At 39.6% G+C, this 23,205-nt stretch overlaps 1 protein-coding gene across 1 annotated transcript in view; it reads right to left on the bottom strand.

Annotated features, from left to right (window-relative positions):
* Strn (striatin) overlaps positions 1 to 23,205 on the bottom strand; it is a 92,325-nt gene that overhangs the window by 23,675 nt on the left and 45,445 nt on the right. The window contains exons 3-6 of the mRNA XM_051166615.1: positions 10,377 to 10,450; positions 6,950 to 7,028; positions 3,438 to 3,605; positions 2,069 to 2,204 (exon numbers count right to left, since the gene is read on the bottom strand). Of these exons, the coding sequence (XP_051022572.1) occupies positions 2,069 to 2,204; positions 3,438 to 3,605; positions 6,950 to 7,028; positions 10,377 to 10,450 (457 nt within the window). The remainder of the gene's footprint in view (positions 1 to 2,068; positions 2,205 to 3,437; positions 3,606 to 6,949; positions 7,029 to 10,376; positions 10,451 to 23,205) is intronic.

The following is a 23,205-nucleotide window of genomic DNA, read 5'->3' as shown; positions in this document are numbered from 1 at the left end:
GCCACAACTACAAACTAAGAAATGAATGTCTCAGGAACCCTAGAACAGCGCGGGCTCCTACGTTACTTCCCCTGTCCTCAACTTCTCTAACAGCTCTACGCTATTTCCTGTCTCACTGTGCAGCCCTGGCTAGCCTTGAAAATGAGCTACTCCTGACTCCAGAACCCTGGGATCAGAGATATGCACCGTGTGCCCAGCTCAACAGCTCTTCATGGATGCAGTTTCCCCCTAAAATATTAACATTGTAGAGTGAGATAGTTCAGGCTTAATACAAGAATTGTTGATTTACTTTTATACATTTAAAAATATCTATGGAACCACAAACCCAGTAGAGTTTTAAAAGGTAAACCTAATAGTGAGTGCTGAGCCCAACATGCCTGTGTTCTGTAGGTCTCCATTATGTATGTATGTATGTATGTATGTATGTATGTAATATGAAGAACAATTATGCTATTTAATGACATTATCTTTCTGTTTAGAGTATTACCCTAAAATCAAGAAGCACTACTATGCTTATAGCTCTTCTCAGCCTCCCATAAGACAATTGTGGCAGGTTCTGAGCAGAGTGCCCATAGTAAATGGTTTTGTGTGTTTTTCGAATTACTCACAAGCCATTTCTGATAACTTGTTTTAATTCTGACTCAGGTATAAAGCATGTCTCTGAAGAGTGGCACCAGGGCCAGAAAGATGGCTCTTCCAGAGGCTGTAACTTCATTTCCCAGCCCACACAGCACAGTTCACAACTGTCTGTAATTGCAGATCCAGGGGACCCAGCGCCCTCTTCTGGTCTCCATAGGCACTAGGCACACATGCCGTGCACAAACAAACAGGCAAAACATCCACACACATAAAATAAGAACAGAATTGGGGAAAAAAAAAAAAGCGTGACAGGCTACCCTGCCCTCGTAGTTCCACATGTAAACGCACCACTCACTCATAGTAGTTCTTGTCTACACAGAGAGGTCCAGGACAGCCAGAGCTATACAGTAGTTCTTGTCTACACAGAGAGGTCCAGGACAGCCAGAGCTATACAGTAGTTCTTGTCTACACAGAGAGGTCCAGGACAGCCAGAGCTATACAGTAGTTCTTGTCTACACAGAGAGGTCCAGGACAGCCAGAGCTATACAGTAGTTCTTGTCTACACAGAGAGGTCCAGGACAGCCAGAGCTATACAGTAGTTCTTGTCTACACAGAGAGGTCCAGGACAGCCAGAGCTATACAGTAGTTCTTGTCTACACAGAGAGGTCCAGGACAGCCAGAGCTATACAGTAGTTCTTGTCTACACAGAGAGGTCCAGGACAGCCAGAGCTATACAGTAGTTCTTGTCTCATCCATTGCGCCCTCGGCAAAAAGAAAAAAGAACTTGATGCAGACATAAGCCTTTAACTATGGGTCCTTCTGATTCACATCTTAACTTTCCTCCTTCCTATTCTTAAATAAAAGAGAAAATACACACACTTAGCTGAACAAAGTAAAATATGTCTTCATCTCTTCAAAAAAGAGAGGAGAAAGCAGGGAAAGAAGAAAAAGGGGAAGAAGAAAGGACAGGGAAGAGTACAGTGACTCAGAGGCACTTCTCACTGTAAGAATGCACAGGAAAGTCAGTAAACTTAAAGACTGAAGAAAAATATGTAAGAATTCTGAACAACTGAAGAGAGCGACAGCAGAGCCTGACAACCTGGAGAGCCTGTGTATGGCAGGAGCTCAGCCAGAAGAGACACAGCTACCTGTGTGTGAGCTGATGCTGGCTGCCGCCAGGCACCGTCCTGTGTCTGTCAGATCTGCCGTCACAGTAAACAGTGCCAGGGCGGTGTACGGCACACAGCCTGCATCACGCTCCGCAGTTCTATGGAGACACTGCCTTCTTTGATCAATTAGCAAAAAGTCTGAGCGTTCTATGGGAAAGACGATATACTAAAAATATTACTGAGATTAATTTCTGTAATAAAAACTTTGTACTTGCCCCAAATTCATGAAAAGAATTTAAGGGCTGAAGATTTAAAGGGCACAGATTTTTAATATATGCATTATGGCACCTAAAAATATTGAAATGAGCTGTCTAACTCACTGTCGAAGTATCAATGACAGTTCTCTCTCTTCCATCAGTGTCCTCGTCCTCATCTTCATCACTGAAATCTGCAGCTGCATTTTCAAGGAATTTGAAATTGTCCAGCACAGAGGCAGAATCCGTCAACTCGGACTTCCTGGTTTAAAACAACACTCAGGTAACTTTTAAAACTTCACCGTAAAATTTAACTCTTGATAGGTTGCAGCAACTTACGCTTGTATTGTAAAATGATCATATTATATGACCCCCCTAAACTCTATCATGACTTACACAATTCTATCTATTACAGTTCTGTGAATTAAATGAAAAATAAGACAAGAAGTGCTCAACGCCGTCAGTCAAACCTGTTCAGAAGAGTGGCTCTGATGTAGAGAGTCCCCTTCTGACTCAGCACAGACTGACCTTCATGCTAGCCATAACGGGTTTCTTTAAAAAAAAAAAAAAACTATTTTTAAGTAGCGCTGCCTCCATTTTTCTCTATTTATTTTCTCTCCAACTCTCCTGTAAGTTTCAATTACTTTGTAGCAAATCCAATGACTTAACTTACAAGGTGGAAATATAACTATTCCTAAATGCACACGTTGCATTAAAAAGGCCATTTGTTTATACAATTTATATTTTGAACTTTTATCTAATTCAACAGTTTTATGTTCCATAAAACAGAAACTATGTTTTCCCAAAGAAATCTATAGAATACAATTGAAACCATTCCTTTAAGCCTAAATATGAGTTTTTAAAAAGTCAGCTTCAGACTTTGATACTCACAGAATCTTTGTTTTTTTTTTAATTCAATAAAGATTTATGATAAATTGTAATAACAAAACTATTTAACTATTTTATGTTTATTTAAGTAAAATTATGTGTATGTCTATGATCTGTGGTCTGAAATGTAAATCAAGTAGTTTAAATAACTTCTAAATTTTCACGCTTAATCTCTTAATTATATAAGTTTACGTGTATTTAAAATAGATATTTATATCAAAGGAAAGATATGGAACAACATTGTGATATAAAGGAAATGATGAAGAAAATAACTTCCTGATTTCTGGTTCATGGACAAACATCATTCTTGAATATTTGTATTTAATGTCAACAACATCTCCTATGAGACTCTAACAGTTGGCAAGATATTAAAACCTACATTAAATACCTAAATTTAAAGCAAATAAAAACATCCTAAAATTTTACATTCTTGAATTAAAATAACTATAAAGGATTCTAAGTAAATGAAACTTTTGAATTATAATATTAAATTAACTAAAATTATATTATTACCAAGTTACCATTTACAAGCTCAATGCCCTCCCTACCAAAAATATCAGTAAGAACTGAAGTTATAACTAAAACAGTTTCCAGACAAAACACTTACCCTATCATTGCTGTCTCTTTAACTTCAGCCTCTGTGCCATTTATAACTGAGTCCTGGTTTTTCTCATCTTCCCTGTCAGTGACATCACTTGAAAAGCCCAACAATGCCCGCACTCGTTTGGATTTCACATCTAGAATAGTATCTGTGTAGCCAACCTCCTGGAGATACCTGCACAAAGAGGATCCTTACAGTTCAGTCACACAGGAATTTGCATTGTAAACTCTGAAATGTAAATAAAAGTATTTCTTCAAACTCACTGCCTACATAAGGTTTAACAGAACAGTACTTGTCAGTAAGACTTGTTAATAATATTCCAGCTGCAGATGTAGCTGTCTCTTGCAGTACCAGCCTCTACCAGCGTCTCGGAGAAAAATCAATGAACTATACAGTAACTCTATTCATTTATCCTAAGAAGAAACTGTTTCTCAATGTATTTCAGAGTATACTTTTTTTTCTTTACGAAGAATGGAACAATCTCCTCCCAACCACTACCAGTACTACTTTAGAATAATGGCTCCAGTTGTTTTTATCATTTCTTATGTGAATTGTCATTAACTACAATTTGGAGAGAATATTTCTAGTCTAAATGGTTTCTTTCTGTGGAATAAAAAAAGATAAAATTTTTCACAAGTCACTTGTAAAAGAGACTTTTCTGTCCTGAGAAATTCTAAAACAAAAATAGACAATTAAATTGTGGGACACAAGGTATATAAACTCATGTGAATTTGTGTGACTCCAGGGAGGCAGAGGCAGAAAAAGAACACAGAGTGTGCAGCTATACCCAGGTCTGAACTTACTTGATTTCCAACTTTAGTTCTCTTAAACCTGTTTTCATTCTCACCAAGGAGACCTAATGTCACCCATCATATATAGAAAGCACTCTATACCCAAGAGTCCCAATGTTAATCTTGATAATAACTGTTTTAAGAGACCAAAAATGATAGTTGTAGGACCAGAACAAAGGAAATGACATCAACACCATGGTATAATGATGACATGCACTGATTTATATAGTAGGTGTACTGAAGGAAAGACGATCGCAGTGGCTGGCAGGACAGTTTAAGTTCAGCTTACTTCAAGATTTCATTGTTATAGTTACTGGATCTGAAAGACACCTCACAAAGACATGTGATCAGATGGGATAGTAAGTCCTATTAAATCAAGATGCTCACTTTTCAGTCCAATTCAGTATCTCAAGATGCTCACTTTTCAGTCCGATTTAGTATCTAAGTCTTAATTTTAAAATTTGAACTAATACATTCCTACTTTCTTGAATGTAATCAGATGTTTCTGAAGACTACTTACTACAACAAAGTAAGATGTCATAATACTTATAATTTTCAGACTGATGAATGTTTTGCATGCATGTGTGTATATATATGCATCACATGAGTGCCTGCTGTCTACAGCATCGGATCCCCTGAAACTGCAGTTACGAATAGTTGTTAGGCACCATGTGGGTTCTGGAAACCAAATCCAGATCCTCTGCAAAAGCAGCCAGTGCTCCAAACTGCTGAGCCATCTCTACCACCCATTTTTCCATTTTTATTTTTAATTTTTTTGGGGGGTGGGTTTCAAGACAGGGTCTGTGTGTTAGCCTTGGCTGTCCTGGACTCACTTTGTAAACCAGGCTGGCCTTGAACTCATAGCCTGCCTCTGCCTGCCTCTGCCTCCAGAGTGCTGGGATTAAAGGCATGTGCCACCACACCCGGCCTCATTTTTCCATTTTTAATAATTAATATTTGGTATGTACCTCACTTTACAAATATTTGTTTCAAAACTGGTTTGCAAGAGATAAGTTAGTCTTATTAAATAGCTGATGCATAGCTTACTGATATAATTTCACCTTTCTCAAAAGTGGGTAATGAATCTTTTAAAGTTTTGAAATTTTCTTAATTTACTATGAAACCATTTCTCATTAACAAAACAAAAAGCTAGTCAGCATTCTAAAAATTATTACTATCTTAAGTGTATTTTGCCTGCATGTTATCTGTGCACGAAGTGTGTGCTAAGTGCCTGCAGAGGCTAGCAGCATGTTTCAGATCACTTGGAACTGGAGTTACAGGTGTTTTGTGAGCCACCATGTAGGTACTGGGTATTGAACCCAGGTCCTCTGCAAGAGCAGAAAGTGCTCTTAACTGCTTAGTCATCTTCTCAGTATCAGAAATCAGCAGTTTAAGATCACTTATCCATTTAAAAGCTGAAAATGAGTAGGACATGGTGGCACATACCTGCACATACCCACACATACTGCGGAGGCTCGGAAATTAGGATTACAAAATCAAGGCTAGCCTAGGTAATAAAGTAGTGAGACCACACCAAGAAATAAAAAAGCCGGGCACGGTGGCACATGCCTTTAATCTCAGAGGCAGAGATAGGTGGATCTCTGTGAGTTCAAGGACAGTCTGGTCTGCAAAGCAAGTCCAGAATAGCCAAGACAACAGACAGAAACCCAGTCATAGAAGGAAGGAAGGAAGGAAGGGAGGGAGGGACGGAGGGAGGGAGGGAGGGAAATAAGTAAACAAGCAAACAAGAGGCATGTGTGGCTCAGAAACAGAGCACTTGCATGGCACAGATAAGAACCTACATTCAATTTAGATTACCAAAAATAAAGTAAAAATACACATGTCATATTTAAGACTGAAGTGAGAACAGTAATGAAAATCCATTTAATAGTTTAAATTTTTTTCTAACTTTGTCTAGATCAGTGATTCTCAACAAGTGGCCAAGACTGCTTTGGGAAGTTGAATGACCTTCTCACAGGGGTCACACGTCAGACATCCTGCACATCAGATATTTACACTATGATTCGTAACAGTAGCAAAATTACAGTCATGAAGTAGCAATGAAACAATTTTATGGTAAGGAGTCACTACCACATGAGAAATTGTTTTAAAGGATTGTGGTATTAGGACGGCTGAGAACTACTGACCTAGATAAAAGACAGGTATATGATACTGTAATATTCTCTTCCAATACTCAAAAGAACTAATATACTTTAAAACTCTTTGAAATAAACTACTGATAAGCCACCCCAAATGTCCAACAGAGGACAAATTTCCTTTTGCCCTGGCATCCATCTGTATGCCAGTTTCCAAGAGCACAGGCCCAGTCTGCTACCTGTCACCAGAGCTCTGTGGAGTCCCAGTTACATACTTAGGAGAAAGTGTGTTAGACTGCACGTGCACAATGTGGGGGTTCAGAGAGTTCTTCAGTGTACTGAGAAGGCCTGTAACAGAAGAGTGTACGGGATTCCTTACATCTATGTTTAGAGAGCTGAGAATAATGACACAGAATTCTGTTAACAACAAAAATTCCAACAGTGGAGGAAAGTGTTTAATATGAAAAACAAATAGTAAGTCAATTAAGGTTTTGGGAGGTTTTGTTTTGTTTTACTACCTTACTATTCATGGCAATAATACAAGAGAAACTTACAAGTTAAAAATACAAAAAAAGAAGCATAATTTTTTCCCTCACTTCCAACGAGTTGAATATTTAACCTTGGTACTTACTGTCTGAGTAGCTGCCGGCCTTGCTTCCACATTAACTGGCTATTTTGCTGTGGCTGCACCTCTGTTTCATTACCTTCATCTGAAGAATATTAAATCATAATGTAATTGACTAATTTTACATGTTTGGGCAACCCAGTTCATGAACAATGTCCAATAAACATTTATAATGGCAAGACTATTAAAATGGCAACTTTAAAAAGGTTTGTCTTGGGGCAATATTAATTACTTTTAACTCAAATTTCAGTAACAAAGCTCTGTATGGTTAAGTATCTCCACTGGATTCCATTTAGAGCAACAGAACTAAGAATAAAGACAGTTTTTTTTTTTTCATTTTTCACTAGCCTGAGAATTTTCCTCTAGGACAAAGACCTATCAAATCAAGTCATACAGTGAGAACCAAATAGAAATAGTATAAAACCTATGAACGGTAGTTAAAAAACAAGCAAACAAACATCACCCCCAACCACTCTGACACACACATGTAAAGACATTTTCTCAGCTGGAGATAAGGTTTGGTTGGTAGAATGCTTGCCTGGCATGATTAAAGAACATGGGTTCTATCCTCAGCACTGCATGAAGCCAGGCATGGTGGTACAAGCTTGTAATCACACTTATGAGGTGAAGACAGAAGGATCAAAGTTGACAACCAACCAGGACTACATGAGATCCTATGTCAAAAACAATGGAACTACCTCAGTCTCATAACAGCTAATCCATCCCTCCAGCCCCCTAATAAAGTTCTTTCATGCATAGCAACTAGACCTTTGTACTCCTAAAGAGCTCTGTATCAGTAAACAGGATCTATGTTTCTGCTGTCTACAAGAAACACACCTCACCCTCATGGATAGATACCTCTTAAGAGTGAATGGATGAGGAGAAAAAGTAACTACAACCAAATGGAACCAGGACACAAGAAGATTTGTCACTATTCTATTATCTAGCAAAATGGACATCAGTCAAAAATAACCAGAAAAAGGAAGGAAGGGTGCATTCTGATGGAGACAACAACCCGCAGAGCACATTATAATTGAAGACATTTAAGCACCCAACTCAGTCATCCAAGTTCATAAAATAAATACTAGTAGGCATTAAGTCACAGATTAAACACAACAAAACAGTGGGCGACTTCAGTCACCTGGTTTTACAAACAGGCAGGTCATCCAGACCAAAAACCTAAAGAGAAACATTAAAGTGAACTGTCGTCAAGTACCAAATGGACTTAACAGATAGCCCAGACACTAGAGAAAACACACCCTTGAACAGACCCTCTTAGTTTCTCTAAAACAGACAGGTACTGGGACACAAAGCAAGTCTCGACAAACTTAGAAAAACTGAAATAACATCGTGTATTCTATCTGACATAATGGAATAAAGCTTGATATCAACAACAAAGGAAAGTACTAAAACCACACAAAGTAGTAAGGATTAAAGACATAGTCAGAGGCGGGCTCAGTGGCACACGCCTGTAATCCCAGCATTCTGAATGGCAAACGCAGGCAGATCTCTGTGAGTTTGAGGCCATCCGGGTGTACAAGTGAGTCCAGGACAGCCAGGGTTACACAGAGAAACCCTGTCTCAAGAAACAAAAGACAAAACACATAGTAAGGCAGGGTGGTGGTGGCCTACACTGTCAATCCCAGCAGTGCAGGCGGATCTCTGTGAGTTCAAGGCCAGCATGGTCTACAAAGCGAGACCAGGACAGAGAAACCCTGACTTGAAAATGCAACCAACCAACCAACCAACAACAGCAAAAAAACCCACATTAAGTATTGAGCTTGGTATGCTGGCACAGGCCTTTAGTCTCAGAGGCAATTTGATCTTTATGAGTGAGACATGCCTGGTCTACAGAGAGAGCTCTAGGCCAGCAGAGGCTACGTACTGAAACTCTAACTAAATAAAACAGTAGCCCCTCTCAAAAAAAAAAAAAAGACACAAAAATAAAAAGGCAGAAAGAGGGACTGAAGAGGTGGCTCAGCAGTTAAAAGTTTGTACTGTTCTTGTAGAGGCTCCTGAGGTCAGGTCTCCGCATCTGTTGTCAGGTGGCTCACAACCACCTCTAACTATGGCTCCAGGGGATCTAATGCCCTCTTCTGGCCTCTACAGAAACTGCATTCACATCCACATATACATATACATTTACACAAAATTTTTTTAAAAAGAGAAAGAGTAAAAACTCAAATAAGTAACTTTAAAATGTACCTAATAATTTGAAAAATCAAGAACAAACCAAACTCAAAAGCAATAGGTGGAAAGAAATTATCAAAACCAGAGCAGAAATAAGTGAAATGGAAAAAAATGCAAAGAATGGATGAAATGATGAGTTAATAAAAATAAGCAGGACTGACAAACCTTGACCTAGATTAAATGGCATAGAAAATAGAAATTAATAAAATCAAGAGGTCAACAGAGAGATTACAACAGATATTAAAGAATTTCAGAAAATCTTAAGGACATATTTGTAATACTCTGGGATGTAAAGTAAAACTATTACATTCAGAACTCATTTTGGAAAACTTCTCCAGCAAACTCAAATGTGGAGCAATGGAAGACACATGAATTTCTGAGTCAGATAAGCCTGAGTTCAGCTCCATGTCACACATCATTTAATGACTGGTTAACCTTGGGGAAATTTCCCAATTTCTTGAGTTTAAGTTTTGAACATACAAAATGAGACTAACAGCCACTTTATGAAGTGATTATTTCAAGAATTAAAGTTAATGAAGCCCTCAGAATTATTGGTAGGCATTTTGATAAATGAAGTAAATGAGTGTTAATGCCTTCACTACTTGAATAAGAGTTAAATCTGAAATATACCAAAAATTAACTATGGCAATAGCTTTGGTACAATTTTTCTCACTCTTTCTTCACACCTGCTAATGAACACACTCTGTGTTTCTAACTGTTAAGCAAAGAAGTCCAAAGTAAGGAAGGCCACCTAAGGGGTCAGGTTTGTCTGTTTCTCTGTTGACAGTACTGAAGACGGAGCTTAGGGCCTAACACATGCTAGACAAGTACTCTGACCAGAGGCATCTTGCTTAAGGGATTAGCCCGTTCCCTGTGCTATGAGAAGAACCCTTCTATCTCTATAGTTCCTACTTCTTCAGAAGATTTCAAGGACATTACCCACTTTGTTCTGCACATGCCAAAAGTCTCTGTAACAAGTGAGGTTAGTACATGCTACCCCACCATGTCTGAACCATCTACTGTCTGTAGAACACAGGCAGAAATGGTGAATTAAAAAAGGGTGCAGATGAAGAAAAAAAGAAAGGTGGTCCTAAATGATCTCATGACACTAAATGATCAGCATCCTAGAAAAGCAAGATGGCAAAAATAACTGCAAATAGATACTAACTTACAGTTTCAAATATTTTACAAAATATTAGACATCAATTTTTTATCACTTAAACTTCATCTACAACTAGCTTACCAGAGTCATAGCTCGGAGGCTTCATGTCTCCCTGATTCAGTTCTGTTCCATATTTCAACTTGTGGTATTTGGCTCTAACAAAGAAATGACAAAATACAAACCAGGTTAAAACATTTAAATAAGCTGCAGGGAGAAGTCTTAAGTATGCAGCAGTCCTGGATAAGCATGCCTAGAACTTCCAAAGGCTCTTAGGTTTCCATGGTGTCAAAGTTGTAACAAAAAAATACTTGCCTTTTTTGTTGTTGAATCACCAACCATCATTATAATGAAATAAAAGGATAACGCAGGAATCATAAAACTTCATTTTGTACTATAATGAACAGTATACATTCTAGCTTCTGTTGTATTCAATGTTTCTTGATGAATGTAAGCTGAATTTTACTATCAATGAATAAAAGAGGTCATCGCTGTACAATTAATTTGTTAGATTTACCTTTCTCAACATTTGAGCTTATCATAGAAAGAAACATTACCTGTAATGTTATGTGTCTTATGTGGTAATTACAATTTGCCAAATATTCTTATAGTAAGCCATCAAAGCAAAATAAAAACCCAGACAAATTCATCTATGCTGAATGAGATATTCTAGCAGTAATTATTAAATACTTCCCTTAGTCAACATATATTTTGTCTTTAGTCAGAAAAAAAAAAACCATGATTAGGAAGACTGTCTATTTAAGTTAACAGAGTTTTATTATTTTCAGCTAACTGGACTAATCACCTAATTTAACTATCTCAGATCCAGGCAAATAAGACCAAAAAAAAAAAAAAAAAAAAAAAAAAATCCAGATAATGATATATTTTTTTAAAGATTAACTAAAAAGAACCACATCTGCTTAATATATTTGTATAATTTAACTCTTTCTCTTTACAGTATGAAATTTTTTATAAGTAAATATTCAATGAGTCAAGACAGACAACAATAAAAATATACAAGTGAAAACAACAATTTTTAGAACCAAACGTGAGTAATGAAGGAAAAGGCAATGCAGACAAATTGAAAGCTTTTCCTCCTTATAAAAAATTAATGGTGAGTGGGGAGTGGGGGGTGAGGTCGGGTGTGTTTTGATGGCTCATCAGTTGAGATCAGTTAAGATCACTGAGTACTGTTCCTGTGGTATGATTTCAAGCACCTACATGATGGCTCAGGATCATCTATAATTCTAGGTCAGGGATCCGAAGCCCTTTTCAGGCGCCAGGCACACACGCAGTACATGTACATACAGGCAAATCACCTACACGTACAAAATAAAAGTAAGTTACTTTTTTTAATGGACAGAGCACTGACCATACCATAAGGTGTTATTTAATTTAAAATTAGATAAAGAAAATTATTCATTCAGATATATAAATTACCAAAATCCTTCATTTTTTCAATAATAATTTTACAGTCACAGAGAAAAACCAGATTTTTAAGAAACTCACCAGTTTTTAATATAGAGGGGAATCTTAAGACAATTTATAGATTATAGATACTAAATTATCTAGAAGATGCTTATGTTCCCAATGTATCCTAACCCAATGACTTCATCGCTGAACTACGCTTTCCCAAGTCTCTGTCAATACACTTGGAATGGTGTTGACGATCAGAAGGTGAGATGCAGAGACATTAGCTTGATTTACAATTAGAAGAAAATAAGCAGACTCTTAATGTATTATTAATCTTCAGATTTTCCAGAAATATTTGATCTACCATAAAACAAAGTAACAATATCTTCTTAAAAGTCAAAATAGTAAGTTAGTGTAACTGTCCTCATGACAGATAATAATCTTTTAAATGAAAGTAACAACAAAATGTTATGACCCTAATTTATATTATGTAAACACACAGAGACAAAAGCATCTCCCAATACAACATACTGCATTATAGTGCATTCTAGTGGTCTTAGAAAAAACTGCAAAAGATGTTATTTTTACAGTAATCAGAAAACATCATATGCAATATATGTAGCAGAACAATTGAATTATCAATTACTATTTCACAAAAATTTAGACCGAGACAAAATATGTAAATAACTGTTGTGTTTAGGACAAGCTTGGGCCTCCTACTTACTAAATTTCTAAAAAAAAAAAACTTACTAACATAATCTTCTCCACTCTTAGGAGCACCCTCTGGAAGAGAACTGCTAAAATGTTTCTCAGGAACTCTTGGCTTCCCGTTGTTTCGTTGTTTCGCTGCTTCGAGTCACTATGTTAACAGTCTTGTTCACTCTCTTTCTGCCTCACTTGAACTACAGGATAAACACATCTAAATAGATTGCCTATTTCATACACCTAGACTCCCACCTTCAATTGGCCTTTATGGGATAAAATAATATAGAACATATTTAATAATTATAAAAGAATACATAGCTTTGTTTAAAAAAACAATTTCATAAGCAGTATGTCCAATCACATCTTAAATGTTAATGCTAAAAAGAATGACGTGAATGTGTATACTGGTGTGCATACCCATGTATGTATGTGTGGAGGCCAGAAGCTAAAGTTAAGTGTCTTGCACTATCGTTTTGTATATTACTCTTTGAGACAGGGTTTTCAGCTACACTAGCAGGTCAGTAAAACTCCACATGCCTATCTGCCCCACGCTGGAGTTACAGGTGAGTGCCGGTGTGCCTGGTTTTGTATGTGAGGACTGGGCATCTGAACTTATGTCCCTATGCTTGCACCGCAAGCACTTTACTTACTAAGCTATCACTCCATCCCCCAATGATTAATTTCAACAAACTACTGAATTCTTATCATATGCAAAGTAGTGCGCTGAACTGCAGAAAATGACCTGCAGCTTACAGTGAGGTAAGAATGGAAACAAGAAGAGGCCTAAGAATAGGAAAATAAACAACTACAGTATACTGACATAAGCACTCTAAGCATGTATCTGAAGATTGCAGACAAAGGACTGTCTAACTCTGTAAAATGTAGCATCAAATAAAACTATAGAAAAGTAGGTAACATGAGATTTTTACTAAACCTCCATCAGTGTGATTGTACAGGTATTCTGTCTGGGTTTTTGCAAATAACTGCTGTGTTTAGGACAAGTTCTGGCTCCTAAAACAGAAACACCCAGTGGGTCAAAAATATACCAAACACTAAGCTGAGTAGACAAAAGAATTAGAAGGAATGGAGTTTGAAAAAAAACAGGAGAAAAAAAAGGCCTACTTACATAGGAATAGCTTTGAAGTTAACAAGGTATTTTCAAGTGGGGATATAACATGGGTATTCCTTTGTACTTTGAAAAATTAACTGTTACCTAGAAGATGAATTAGAATTTGGAAATAAAGAAGCAAGAAGACAGTTGGACTCTTACAGAGTAAAGATAGAAATGAAAGTGGATGGGAGAGAAATGGGAAACATAGGAGAAAAGTTGATTTTATATAGATCTGAAGTTCCTTAAAACTAAAATTGCTGGGGAAAAAAGCCAAATCCAACATTGCATTGTTGAAAAGAAATGTGTAAATCTGCTTACTCTGTAAATCTATCATGCTTTAAGGAAGGCTTTGGTAAATGCACTGCTAGGTGAATAGTCCGTCTACAGTAAAAATTCAGTTTTCATTCTGGCTCTTTAGAGAGGAGAACTTAGAAAATCTACATTGATCCTTACTTAGTTGTTTATGTGAAATGTCATGCCTAGAATTACCTTTAAAATGGATCAGGGCCACAAAGGTGTAACTGACAGTGAAAAGTGCAAAGCCAGCAATGATGCTCTGTAACTTCAGAATGACCATTCTACTGCATAAGTTCACTGAGATGCATGGCCAGCCAGGGTTTGCATGGCTGCCTTAATCTTACTATATGTCTCTATTTGTGACTTTACTATAATAAAACTGATGTAACAAAATTCAATTTAAAAAGTTAAAATAAAGCAGGGCAAATCTCTCCATGTTTGTGTTTCAAATTTCCTCAATCCATTTTTTTTTAATTTCCTGGGATTAGAAAAATAATTTCATTATAGAAAGCACTGCAGCATTCTAGAGTTCCAAAATGTATTTGTAATACCTAGTATCACAGCACTAGAAAAATACTTTTGGACTGAAAAGAAAACTGAAATGCTCCATGCTATAAAGAACATGCTTTGTATTGTTAATTTAATAACCTCAAAAAGTGTCACTGCAGGGGCTGGAGAAAAGACTCAGCAGTTAAGAACACTGGCTACTTTCCCAGAGGCCCTGGGTTTGATTCTCAGCACCCACATGGCAGCTTACAACTTTCCTGGGGAGACAACATCCTCTTCTGGCCTCTGTGATACCAGGCCCACACATGTTGCACATATATATATGTAGGTAAAACACCCATAGACATAAAATACTACTACTACTACTGATGATGATGATGATGACGACGACGACAACTCTTTTTTGAAAGTTTCATTGCAGCTGTGCATCATGAGGCATGCCTATAATCCCAGCACCTGGAGACTACAAGGAGTCTACAACAGGTGAATGTGAGCTCTACTCTGTCCCAAGGAAAAATAACTAATCTGAGGCAAAAAAGAGAAGATGCCACTGGATCAGAACAATTCCCATATCACCCCATGAACACCCAAAGATCCAAAATTAGTTTTAAATCTCTCCGTTTAGAAAAGAAAAAGAAATCTTCCCAGACTCAACCAGTTCTTTATCTCTTCTGCTCTGCAACCATCTGGAAACTGTCAGCAAGTTCACCTGGCTCTGCTCTCCCTTCCCTCTGCTGCTTCTCCCTGTGACCTGGCTGTTATTTTTATCGCCTCAGGGAAGCCACCCAGTCAAGGACATCAGCAGGAGCCAACTGGCGAACCCCAAGGACTCCGTTCAGCCTCAGCTTGCTTAGAGACTGGTTTAGTGTCTGCCGGTGTCTGTCTAGCTCCTCCCTCCTCCTCCTCCTCCTCCTGACACTGCTCTCCTTTTCCTTCTCGAGCTACTCCTTTTGGGGACTGGCTCATCCACCACATCCCTTTCCTAAAGCACCCTTTTCTATGGCTCCAACCAGTTTTCTCTCCTATGATATGCCTCAGTACCAATCCATCCCTACACCGAGTTCAATTTGTTCCACTGCCTTCCTCTCAAGACAGATACCTGGTAGTCATCCGTACCTTGTCTCTCCACCTCCCTCCTCTGTCTCTCTCCCTCCCTCCCTTTTTCTTAGTTACCATCTCTACATTTTTATACCTCCAAATTTTAGATCCTTTGTACTTCAAAAATTTAATGACAAATATTGCTATATTCCAGCAAGTATGAAGTTTATCATTTCTCATTTATTATACTTTTCTTTTTTTTTTTTTTTTTTTTATTTTTATTTTTATTAATTTATTCTTGTTACATCTCAATGTTTATCCCATCCCTTGTATCCTCCCATTCCTCCCCCCCCCCCCCCCATTTTCCCATTATTCCCCTCCCCTATGACTGTTCCTGAGTGGGATTACGTCCCCCTATATATTCTCATAGGGTATCAAGTCTCTTCTTGGCTACTTGCTGTCCTTCCTCTGAGTGCCACCAGGTCTCCCCCTCCAGGGGACATGGTCAAATGTGAGGCACCAGAGTATGTGAGAAAGTCATATCCCACTCTCCACTCAACTGTGGAGAATATTCTGACCATTGGCTAGATCTGGGAAGGGGTTTAAAGTTTACCTCCTGTATTGTCCTTGGCTGGTGCCTTAGTTTGAGCGGGACCCCTGGGCCCAAATCTGCCTATCATATTGTTCTACTTGTAGATTTCTAGGACCCTCTGGATCCTTTTATTTTGCTGTTCTCCCATGCGTCTCTCATTTAGAGTCCCAATAGGATGCCTTCCCCTCTGTCCCAGTTTCCTGGTAAGTGAAGGCTTTCGTGGGACATGCCCCTTGGGCTAGTATGCAGATATAAGTGAGTATATACCATTTGATTCTTTCTGCTTCTGGGTTAACTCACTCATTATGATCATTTCTAGCTCAATCCATTTATCCACAAATTTCGGGAATTCCTTGTTTTTAATAGCTGAGTAGTATTCCATAGTGTATATGTACCACAGTTTCTTTATCCACTCTTCTACTGAGGGACACTTAGGCTGTTTCCATGTTCTGGCTATTATGAATAAGGCTGCTATGAACATGGTTGAGCAAATTTTCTTGTTGTGTGCTGGAGCATCTTCTGGGTATATTCCAAGGAGTGGAATAGCTGGGTCTTGAGGAAGCCCTATTCCCATTTTTCTGAGATAGCACCAGATAGATTTCCAAAGTGGCTGTACTAGTTTGCATTCCCACCAGCAATGAAGGAGTGTTCCTCTCTCCCCACATCCTCGCCAGCATGTGGTGTCGCTTGAATTTTTGATCTTAGCCATTCTGATGGGTGTAAGATGGAATCTCAGAGTTGTTTTGATTTGCATTTCCCTGATGACTAAGGAGGTTGAGCATTTCTTTAAGTGTTTCTCAGCCATTTGATACTCCTCTGTTGAGAATTCTCTGTTTAGTTCCAAGCCCCATTTCTCAATTGGGTTATTCGGTTTGGTGGTGTTTAATTTCTTGAGTTCTTTATATATTTTGGATATTAGACCTTTGTCAGATGTAGGGTTGGTGAAGATTTTTTCCCAGTCTGTAGGCTGTCGCTTTGTTCTCTTGACAGTGTCTCCTGCCTTACAGAAGCTTCTCAGCCTCATGAGGTCCCATTTATTAATGGTTGACATTAAGGCCTGGGCCGTTGGTGTTCTGTTCAGGAAGTTGTCTCCTGTGCCAATATGTTCCAGACTCTTTCCCACTTTTTCTTCTAAGTGAGTTAGTGTCTCTGGTTTTATGTTGAGGTCTTTAATCCACTTGGATTTGAGTTTTGTGCAAGGTGACAAATATGGGTCCAGTTTCATTTTTTTACACATAGACCTCCAGTTAGACCAGCACCATTTGTTGAAGATGCTATCCTTTTTCCATTGAATGGACTTGGCTTCTTTGTCAAAAATCAAGTGACCATATGTGTGTGGATTCATATCTGGGTCTTCGATTCGATTCCACTGATCAACCAGCCTGTTGCTGTGCCAGTACCATGCTGTTTTAATTACTATTGCTTTATAGTACAGTTTGAGATCAGGTATGGAGATTCCTCCGGAGCATCTTTTATTGTACAAGATTGTTTTAGCTATTCTGGGTTTTTTGTTTTTCCATATGAAGTTCAGAATTGAACTTTCAATGTCTTTAAAAAATTGTGTAGTTATTTTGATAGGGATTGCATTGAATCTGTAGATTGCTTTTGGTAGGATGGCCATTTTTACTATGTTAATTCTCCCGATCCATGAGCAAGGAAGATCACGCCATCTTCTCAGGTCATCTTCAATCTCTTTCTTCAGAGTTTTGAAATTTTTTTCATACAAGTCCTTCACTTGCTTAGTTAGGGTAACTCCTAGATATTTTATATTGCTTGTGGCTAATGTGAAGGGTGTGGTTTTCCTAATTTCTTCCTCTGTAAGCTTGTCATTTGTGTATAGGAAGGCTACAGACTTTTTTGAGTTAATTTTGTATCCAGCCAATTTGCTGAAGGTGTTTATCAGCTTTAGGAGTTCTCTGGTGGAGTTTTGAGGGTCACTTATGTACACTATCATATCATCTGCAAAGAGGGATAATTTGACTTCCTCCTTTCCCATTTGGATACCCTTGATCTCCTTTTGTTGTCTTATTGCTCTGGCTAGAACTTCGAGTACTATATTGAAGAGATATGGAGAGAGTGGGCAGCCTTGCCTTGTTCCCGATTTGAGAGGAATTTCCTTGAGTATCTCACCATTTACTTTGATTTTGGCTATTGGCTTGCTGTATATAGCCTTTATTATGTTGAGGAAAGTGCCTTGTATCCCCGATCTCTCTAAAACTTTAAACATGAATGGGTGTTGAATTTTATCAATGCTTTCTCTGCATCCAAGGAGATGATCATGTGGTTTTTTATTTTCAGTTTGTTTATATGATGGATTACATTGATGGATTTCCGTATATTAAACCATCCCTGCATGCCTGGAATGAAGCCTACTTGGTCATGATGAATGATATCTTTGATGTGCTCCTGTATTCGTTTTGCAAGTATTTTATTTAGTATTTTTGCATCTATGTTCATAAGAGAAATTGGTCTGAAATTCTCTTTCTTTGTTGAGTCTTTGTGAGGTTTAGGTATCAATGAGACTATGGCCTCATAGAATGAAGTTGGTAATTTTCCATCCATTTCTATCTTTTGGAGTAGCTTGAAGAGTATCGGTATTAGCTCGCCCTTAAAGGTCTGGTAGAATTCTGCACTGAAACCATCTGGCCCTGGGCTTTTTTTGGTTGGGAGACCATCGATGATTGCTTCTATTTCTGTAGGGGAAATGGGACTATTTAACTTGTTTATCTGTTCTTCACTCAACTTTGGCAAGTGAACTTGATCAAGAAAATCGTCCATTTCCCTTAGATTTTCAAATTTTGTGGCGTATATGCCTTCAAAGTAGGATCTTATGATTCTTTGAATTTCTTCAGTGTCTGTTGTTATGTCTCCCTTTTCATTTCTGATTTTGTTCATTTCAATACTGTCTCTCTGCCTTTTAGTTAGTTTGGCTAATGGTCTGTCTATCTTGTTGATTTTCTCAAAGAACCAGCTTTTGGTTTTGTTGATTCTTTGGACTGTTTTCTTAGTTTCTAATTTGTTAATTTCAGCCCTGAGTTTGATAATTTCCAGGCGTCTACTCCTCTTGGGTGTTTCTGCTTCTTTTTTTTCTAGGTCTTCCAGTTGTGTTGTTAAGATGCTTATGTGCGATGTTTCCAATTTCTTTTTAAAGGCACTTAGTGCTATGAATTTTCCTCTTAGCACTGCTTTCAATGTATCCCACAAATTTGGGTATGTTGTTTCTTCATTTTCATTGAATTTCAGAAACTCCTTGATTTCTTTCTTTATTTCTTCCCTGACCCAGGTGTCATTTAGCAGAGAGTTGTTTAGTTTCCACAAACGTGTAGGCTTTTTGTTATTTCTGTTGTTGTTGAATTGCAGCCTAAGAGCATGGTGATCTGATAGGATACAAGGTATTATTTCAATCCTCTTGTATCTGTTGAGGCTTGCTTTGTGACCTACGATGTGATCAATTTTGGAGAAGGTTCCATGGGGTGCAGAGAAGAAGGTGTATTCTTTCTTGTTTGGGTGAAAGGTTCTATAGATATCTGTTAGATCCATTTGACCCATGGCATTGGTTAATGATGTTATTTCTCGGCTTAGTTTCTGTTTCAATGACTTATCCTTCAGTGAGAGTGGGGTGTTGAAGTCTCCCACTATTATTGTGTGGGGATCGATGTGTGGTTTAAGCTTTTTTAGGAGATCTTTTATATATGTGGGTGCCCTTGTATTGGGAGCATAGATGTTCAGAATTGTGATATCATCTTGGTTGACTTTACCTTTGATGAGTATGAAGTGTCCTTCCTCATCCCTTTTGATTAATTTTGGTTGAAAATCTATTTTGTTCGATACTAAAATGGCTACACCTGCTTGCTTCTTGTGACCATTTGCTTGGAATATTTTTTTCCAACCTTTTACCCTGAGGTAATGCCTTTCATTATGGGTGAGATGTGTTTCTTGGATGCAGAAGAATGTTGGGTCTTGTTTATGTACCCATTCGGTTAGTCTGTGTCTTTTTATTGGAGAATTGAGGCCATTGATGTTGAGAGATATTAATGACCAGTGACTGTTAAGAGTCTTAATTTTGATGTTGTTTCCAGTCGAGCGTTTGTGTGGTTGTGTTTTTGCCATGGGATAGTTATCTATTTCCTGGGTAGTTTTGGTTGTAGCTTGACCCTTTGGGATGGAGTTTTCCTTCTAGTACCTTCTGTAAAGCTGGGTTTGTGGATAGGTACTGTTTGAATTTGTTTTTGTCATGGAATATTTTGTTTTCTCCATCAATGGTTATTGATAATTTTGCTGGGTATAGTAGTCTGGCCTGGCATCTGTGTTCTCTTAGGGTTTGCAGGATCTCTGTCCAGGCCCTTCTGGCTTTTATGGTCTCTGCTGAGAAGTCAGGTGTAATTCTGATAGGTTTACCATTAAATGTTATTTGGCCCTTTTCCCTTGCAGCTTTTAATATTTTTTCTTTGTTCTGCATGTTTTGTGTTTTGATTATTATGTGGCGGGCAGTTTTTCTTTTCTGGTCAATTCTATTTGGTGTTCTGTAGGCCTCTTGTATGTTTATAGGCATCTCTTTCTTTAGATTGGGGAAATTTTCTTCTATGATTTTGTTGAGAATAGTTTCTGGGCCCTGGAGTCTGATGTCTTCTCTTTCTTCAATGCCTATTATCCGCAAATTTCTTCTTTTCATGGTTGTCCTTAATTTCTTGGATGTTTTGTGTCAGGAGTTTTCCAGATTTGGCATTTTCTTTAATGGTTGATTCAATATCTGTGATTGTATCTTCTAGCCCTGAGATTCGTTCTTCCATCTCTTGGATTCTGTTAGAAAAGCTCACCTCTGTGTTGCTCGCCTTCTTCTCTGAGGTCTCACGTTCTCGTTTTTCTTCTGTCTGTGTGTTTATCATTGAATCCATTTTCATTTTCAGATCTTGAACTGATTTTTTGATTTCTTTCATCTGATTTTTTGTATATTCCTGAGTTTCTTCCATTGCCTCTTTATAGGTCTTCAGAGCTTGAACCGTTTTAGTTATTTCTTTCATCTGGTTGTTTGCATTTTCCTGCAATTTTTCCAGTTCCACTCTATGTGCTTCTTTTATGTCTCTCACCTGTTTGTCTGCGTCTTCCTGCATTTGATTACGAATTTTATTTGTTTCCTCCATTATCATCCTCATTACTAAGGATTTGAGGTCATTTTCTTGTATTTCCGTTGTATTTGAGTTCTCTGGGTGGTTTTCTTTGGGATAGCTGGAAACTGGAGACGCCATGTTGTTTTGGGTTTTTTGCGTATGCTTTTTCGTTGTCCTTTAGACATCTTGCCGTCTTTGTTTTGTTGGGTAGCTTCCAGAGTTGAATGGAGGGTGTCTGACGATAGATTCACTTGTTTTCTTACGATTTCCCTAGGCTGCGAGCTCAAAGCTTCACTGGTGTGGATGTTAAGAGGTTAGCCCTGTTGTTCTGGTCTCTCACAGCCAGTGATCCTCAGTCCCTCTCTGCTGTGGATCCTGCAATTGTTCTGGGTCTCTGAATGAGCGTTGGGTCAGGCCAAGGTATCCACAGCCTTCTGTGTTCCCTGCCAAGTCCAGCCAGGAGCACTGGGACCGAACCACGGGCAGAACTCAGCTAGATTCTCAGGGCCAGAACCGTCTGCCAAGCTCAGCTAGGGATTTTGGGCCCAAAATGCACACAGGGCCCAGCCAGAATTTTTGGGCTGGGACTACGCACCAAGCTCCACTAGGGCCTTTTGGCCCAAAGTGCGTGCTGTGGTCAGTTATTGACTCAGGGCCCGAACTGACCACCAATCTCAGCCAGGAATTCTGGATTCAAACTGTACACTGTGTCCAACCAGAGTCTTAGAGCTGGTGGAACCGAGAGCTCTGTCCAGCCTGTGCCACAGCAGGAGAACTGCGGCTGCTCTGAGTTAGCGCCAGTGGTGGAACAAGTGCTCCGCCCGCACTGTGTCCCCGCAGGGGAGCTGCCGCTGAGCTGAGGTGGTGCCTAGGATGGAACCGAGCACGTCACCAAGCCTGCGCCACAGCAGGAGAACTGCGGCTGCTCTGAGTTAGCGCCAGTGGTGGAACAAGTGCTCCGCCCGCACTGTGTCCCCGCAGGGGAGCTGCCGCTGAGCTGAGGTGGTGCCTAGGATGGAACCGAGCACGTCACCAAGCCTGCGCCACAGCAGGAGAACTGCGGCTGCTCTGAGTTAGCGCCAGTGGTGGAACAAGTGCTCCGCCCGCACTGTGTCCCCGCAGGGGAGCTGCCGCTGAGCTGAGGTGGTGCCTAGGATGGAACCGAGCACGTCACCAAGCCTGCGCCACAGCAGGAGAACTGCGGCTGCTCTGAGTTAGCGCCAGTGGTGGAACAAGTGCTCCGCCCGCACTGTGTCCCCGCAGGGGAGCTGCCGCTGAGCTGAGGTGGTGCCTAGGATGGAACCGAGCACGTCACCAAGCCTGCGCCACAGCAGGAGAACTGCGGCTGCTCTGAGTTAGCGCCTGTGGTGAAACCAAGTGCTCCGCCCAGACTGTGTCACCGCAGGGGAGCTGCCGCTGAGCTGAGGTAGTGCCTAGTGTGGAGCAGCGTGCTCAACTAAGCCTGTGCCACAGCAGGGGAGCTATGGCCACGCTGAGTTAGTGCCTCAGGCAGAATTGTTTGCTGGGCCGGGCCAATACCCGGGACTCTGGGGCCGAACTGTCCGCCGAGTCCAATCTGGGTCCAAAGGCTCCACGCGACCCAAATCCTGCCCCGAGTCCCCTCTCCCGCAGCAATTCCCACCAGCCACCACACCAATCGCCTCCACCGGAAGGCTATGAGCTGCAAACCTCAGCCGCCGCTGCTGGTGCCGCTGGTGCTGCCGCCTCTACCGCTGCCGCTCCGATCAGAGAAAAACCACGCTCCTCCCGTGTGCAGGGGCACGCAGGTCCTCCGCACCCTGGTCCCTCCGAACCGTGGAGCACTCCTGCTGCCGTGATGTTCGGACCTCGGTGTTCCTGGCTCAGAAATCTGTGCAATTTCCTGAATTGTTCACTGGAGCCTCCAAACGCAGTCCACACTGCTCGCCGCCATCTTGGATCTCCTCTTATTATACTTTTCTTGCCCTGAGAAGGAGATCTTTCCAGTACTATTCCCAGGGAGATACTTCTAAAATGTATTTTATGCTTAAAACCTTTTCCCTGGCAGTATGATCCCAGATTGGAAGTGGGGGATGGCTCATTATGACGATCACTAACAGGATATCTGAACAAGTAACAAAATTATACAATATAAAGTTTTGT

The sequence above is a fragment of the Acomys russatus genome, chromosome 1, assembly GCF_903995435.1.
Source record: "Acomys russatus chromosome 1, mAcoRus1.1, whole genome shotgun sequence".
NCBI classification, from domain to species: Eukaryota; Metazoa; Chordata; class Mammalia; order Rodentia; family Muridae; genus Acomys; species Acomys russatus.
This window is presented reverse-complemented; position numbering and strand designations above follow the sequence as displayed.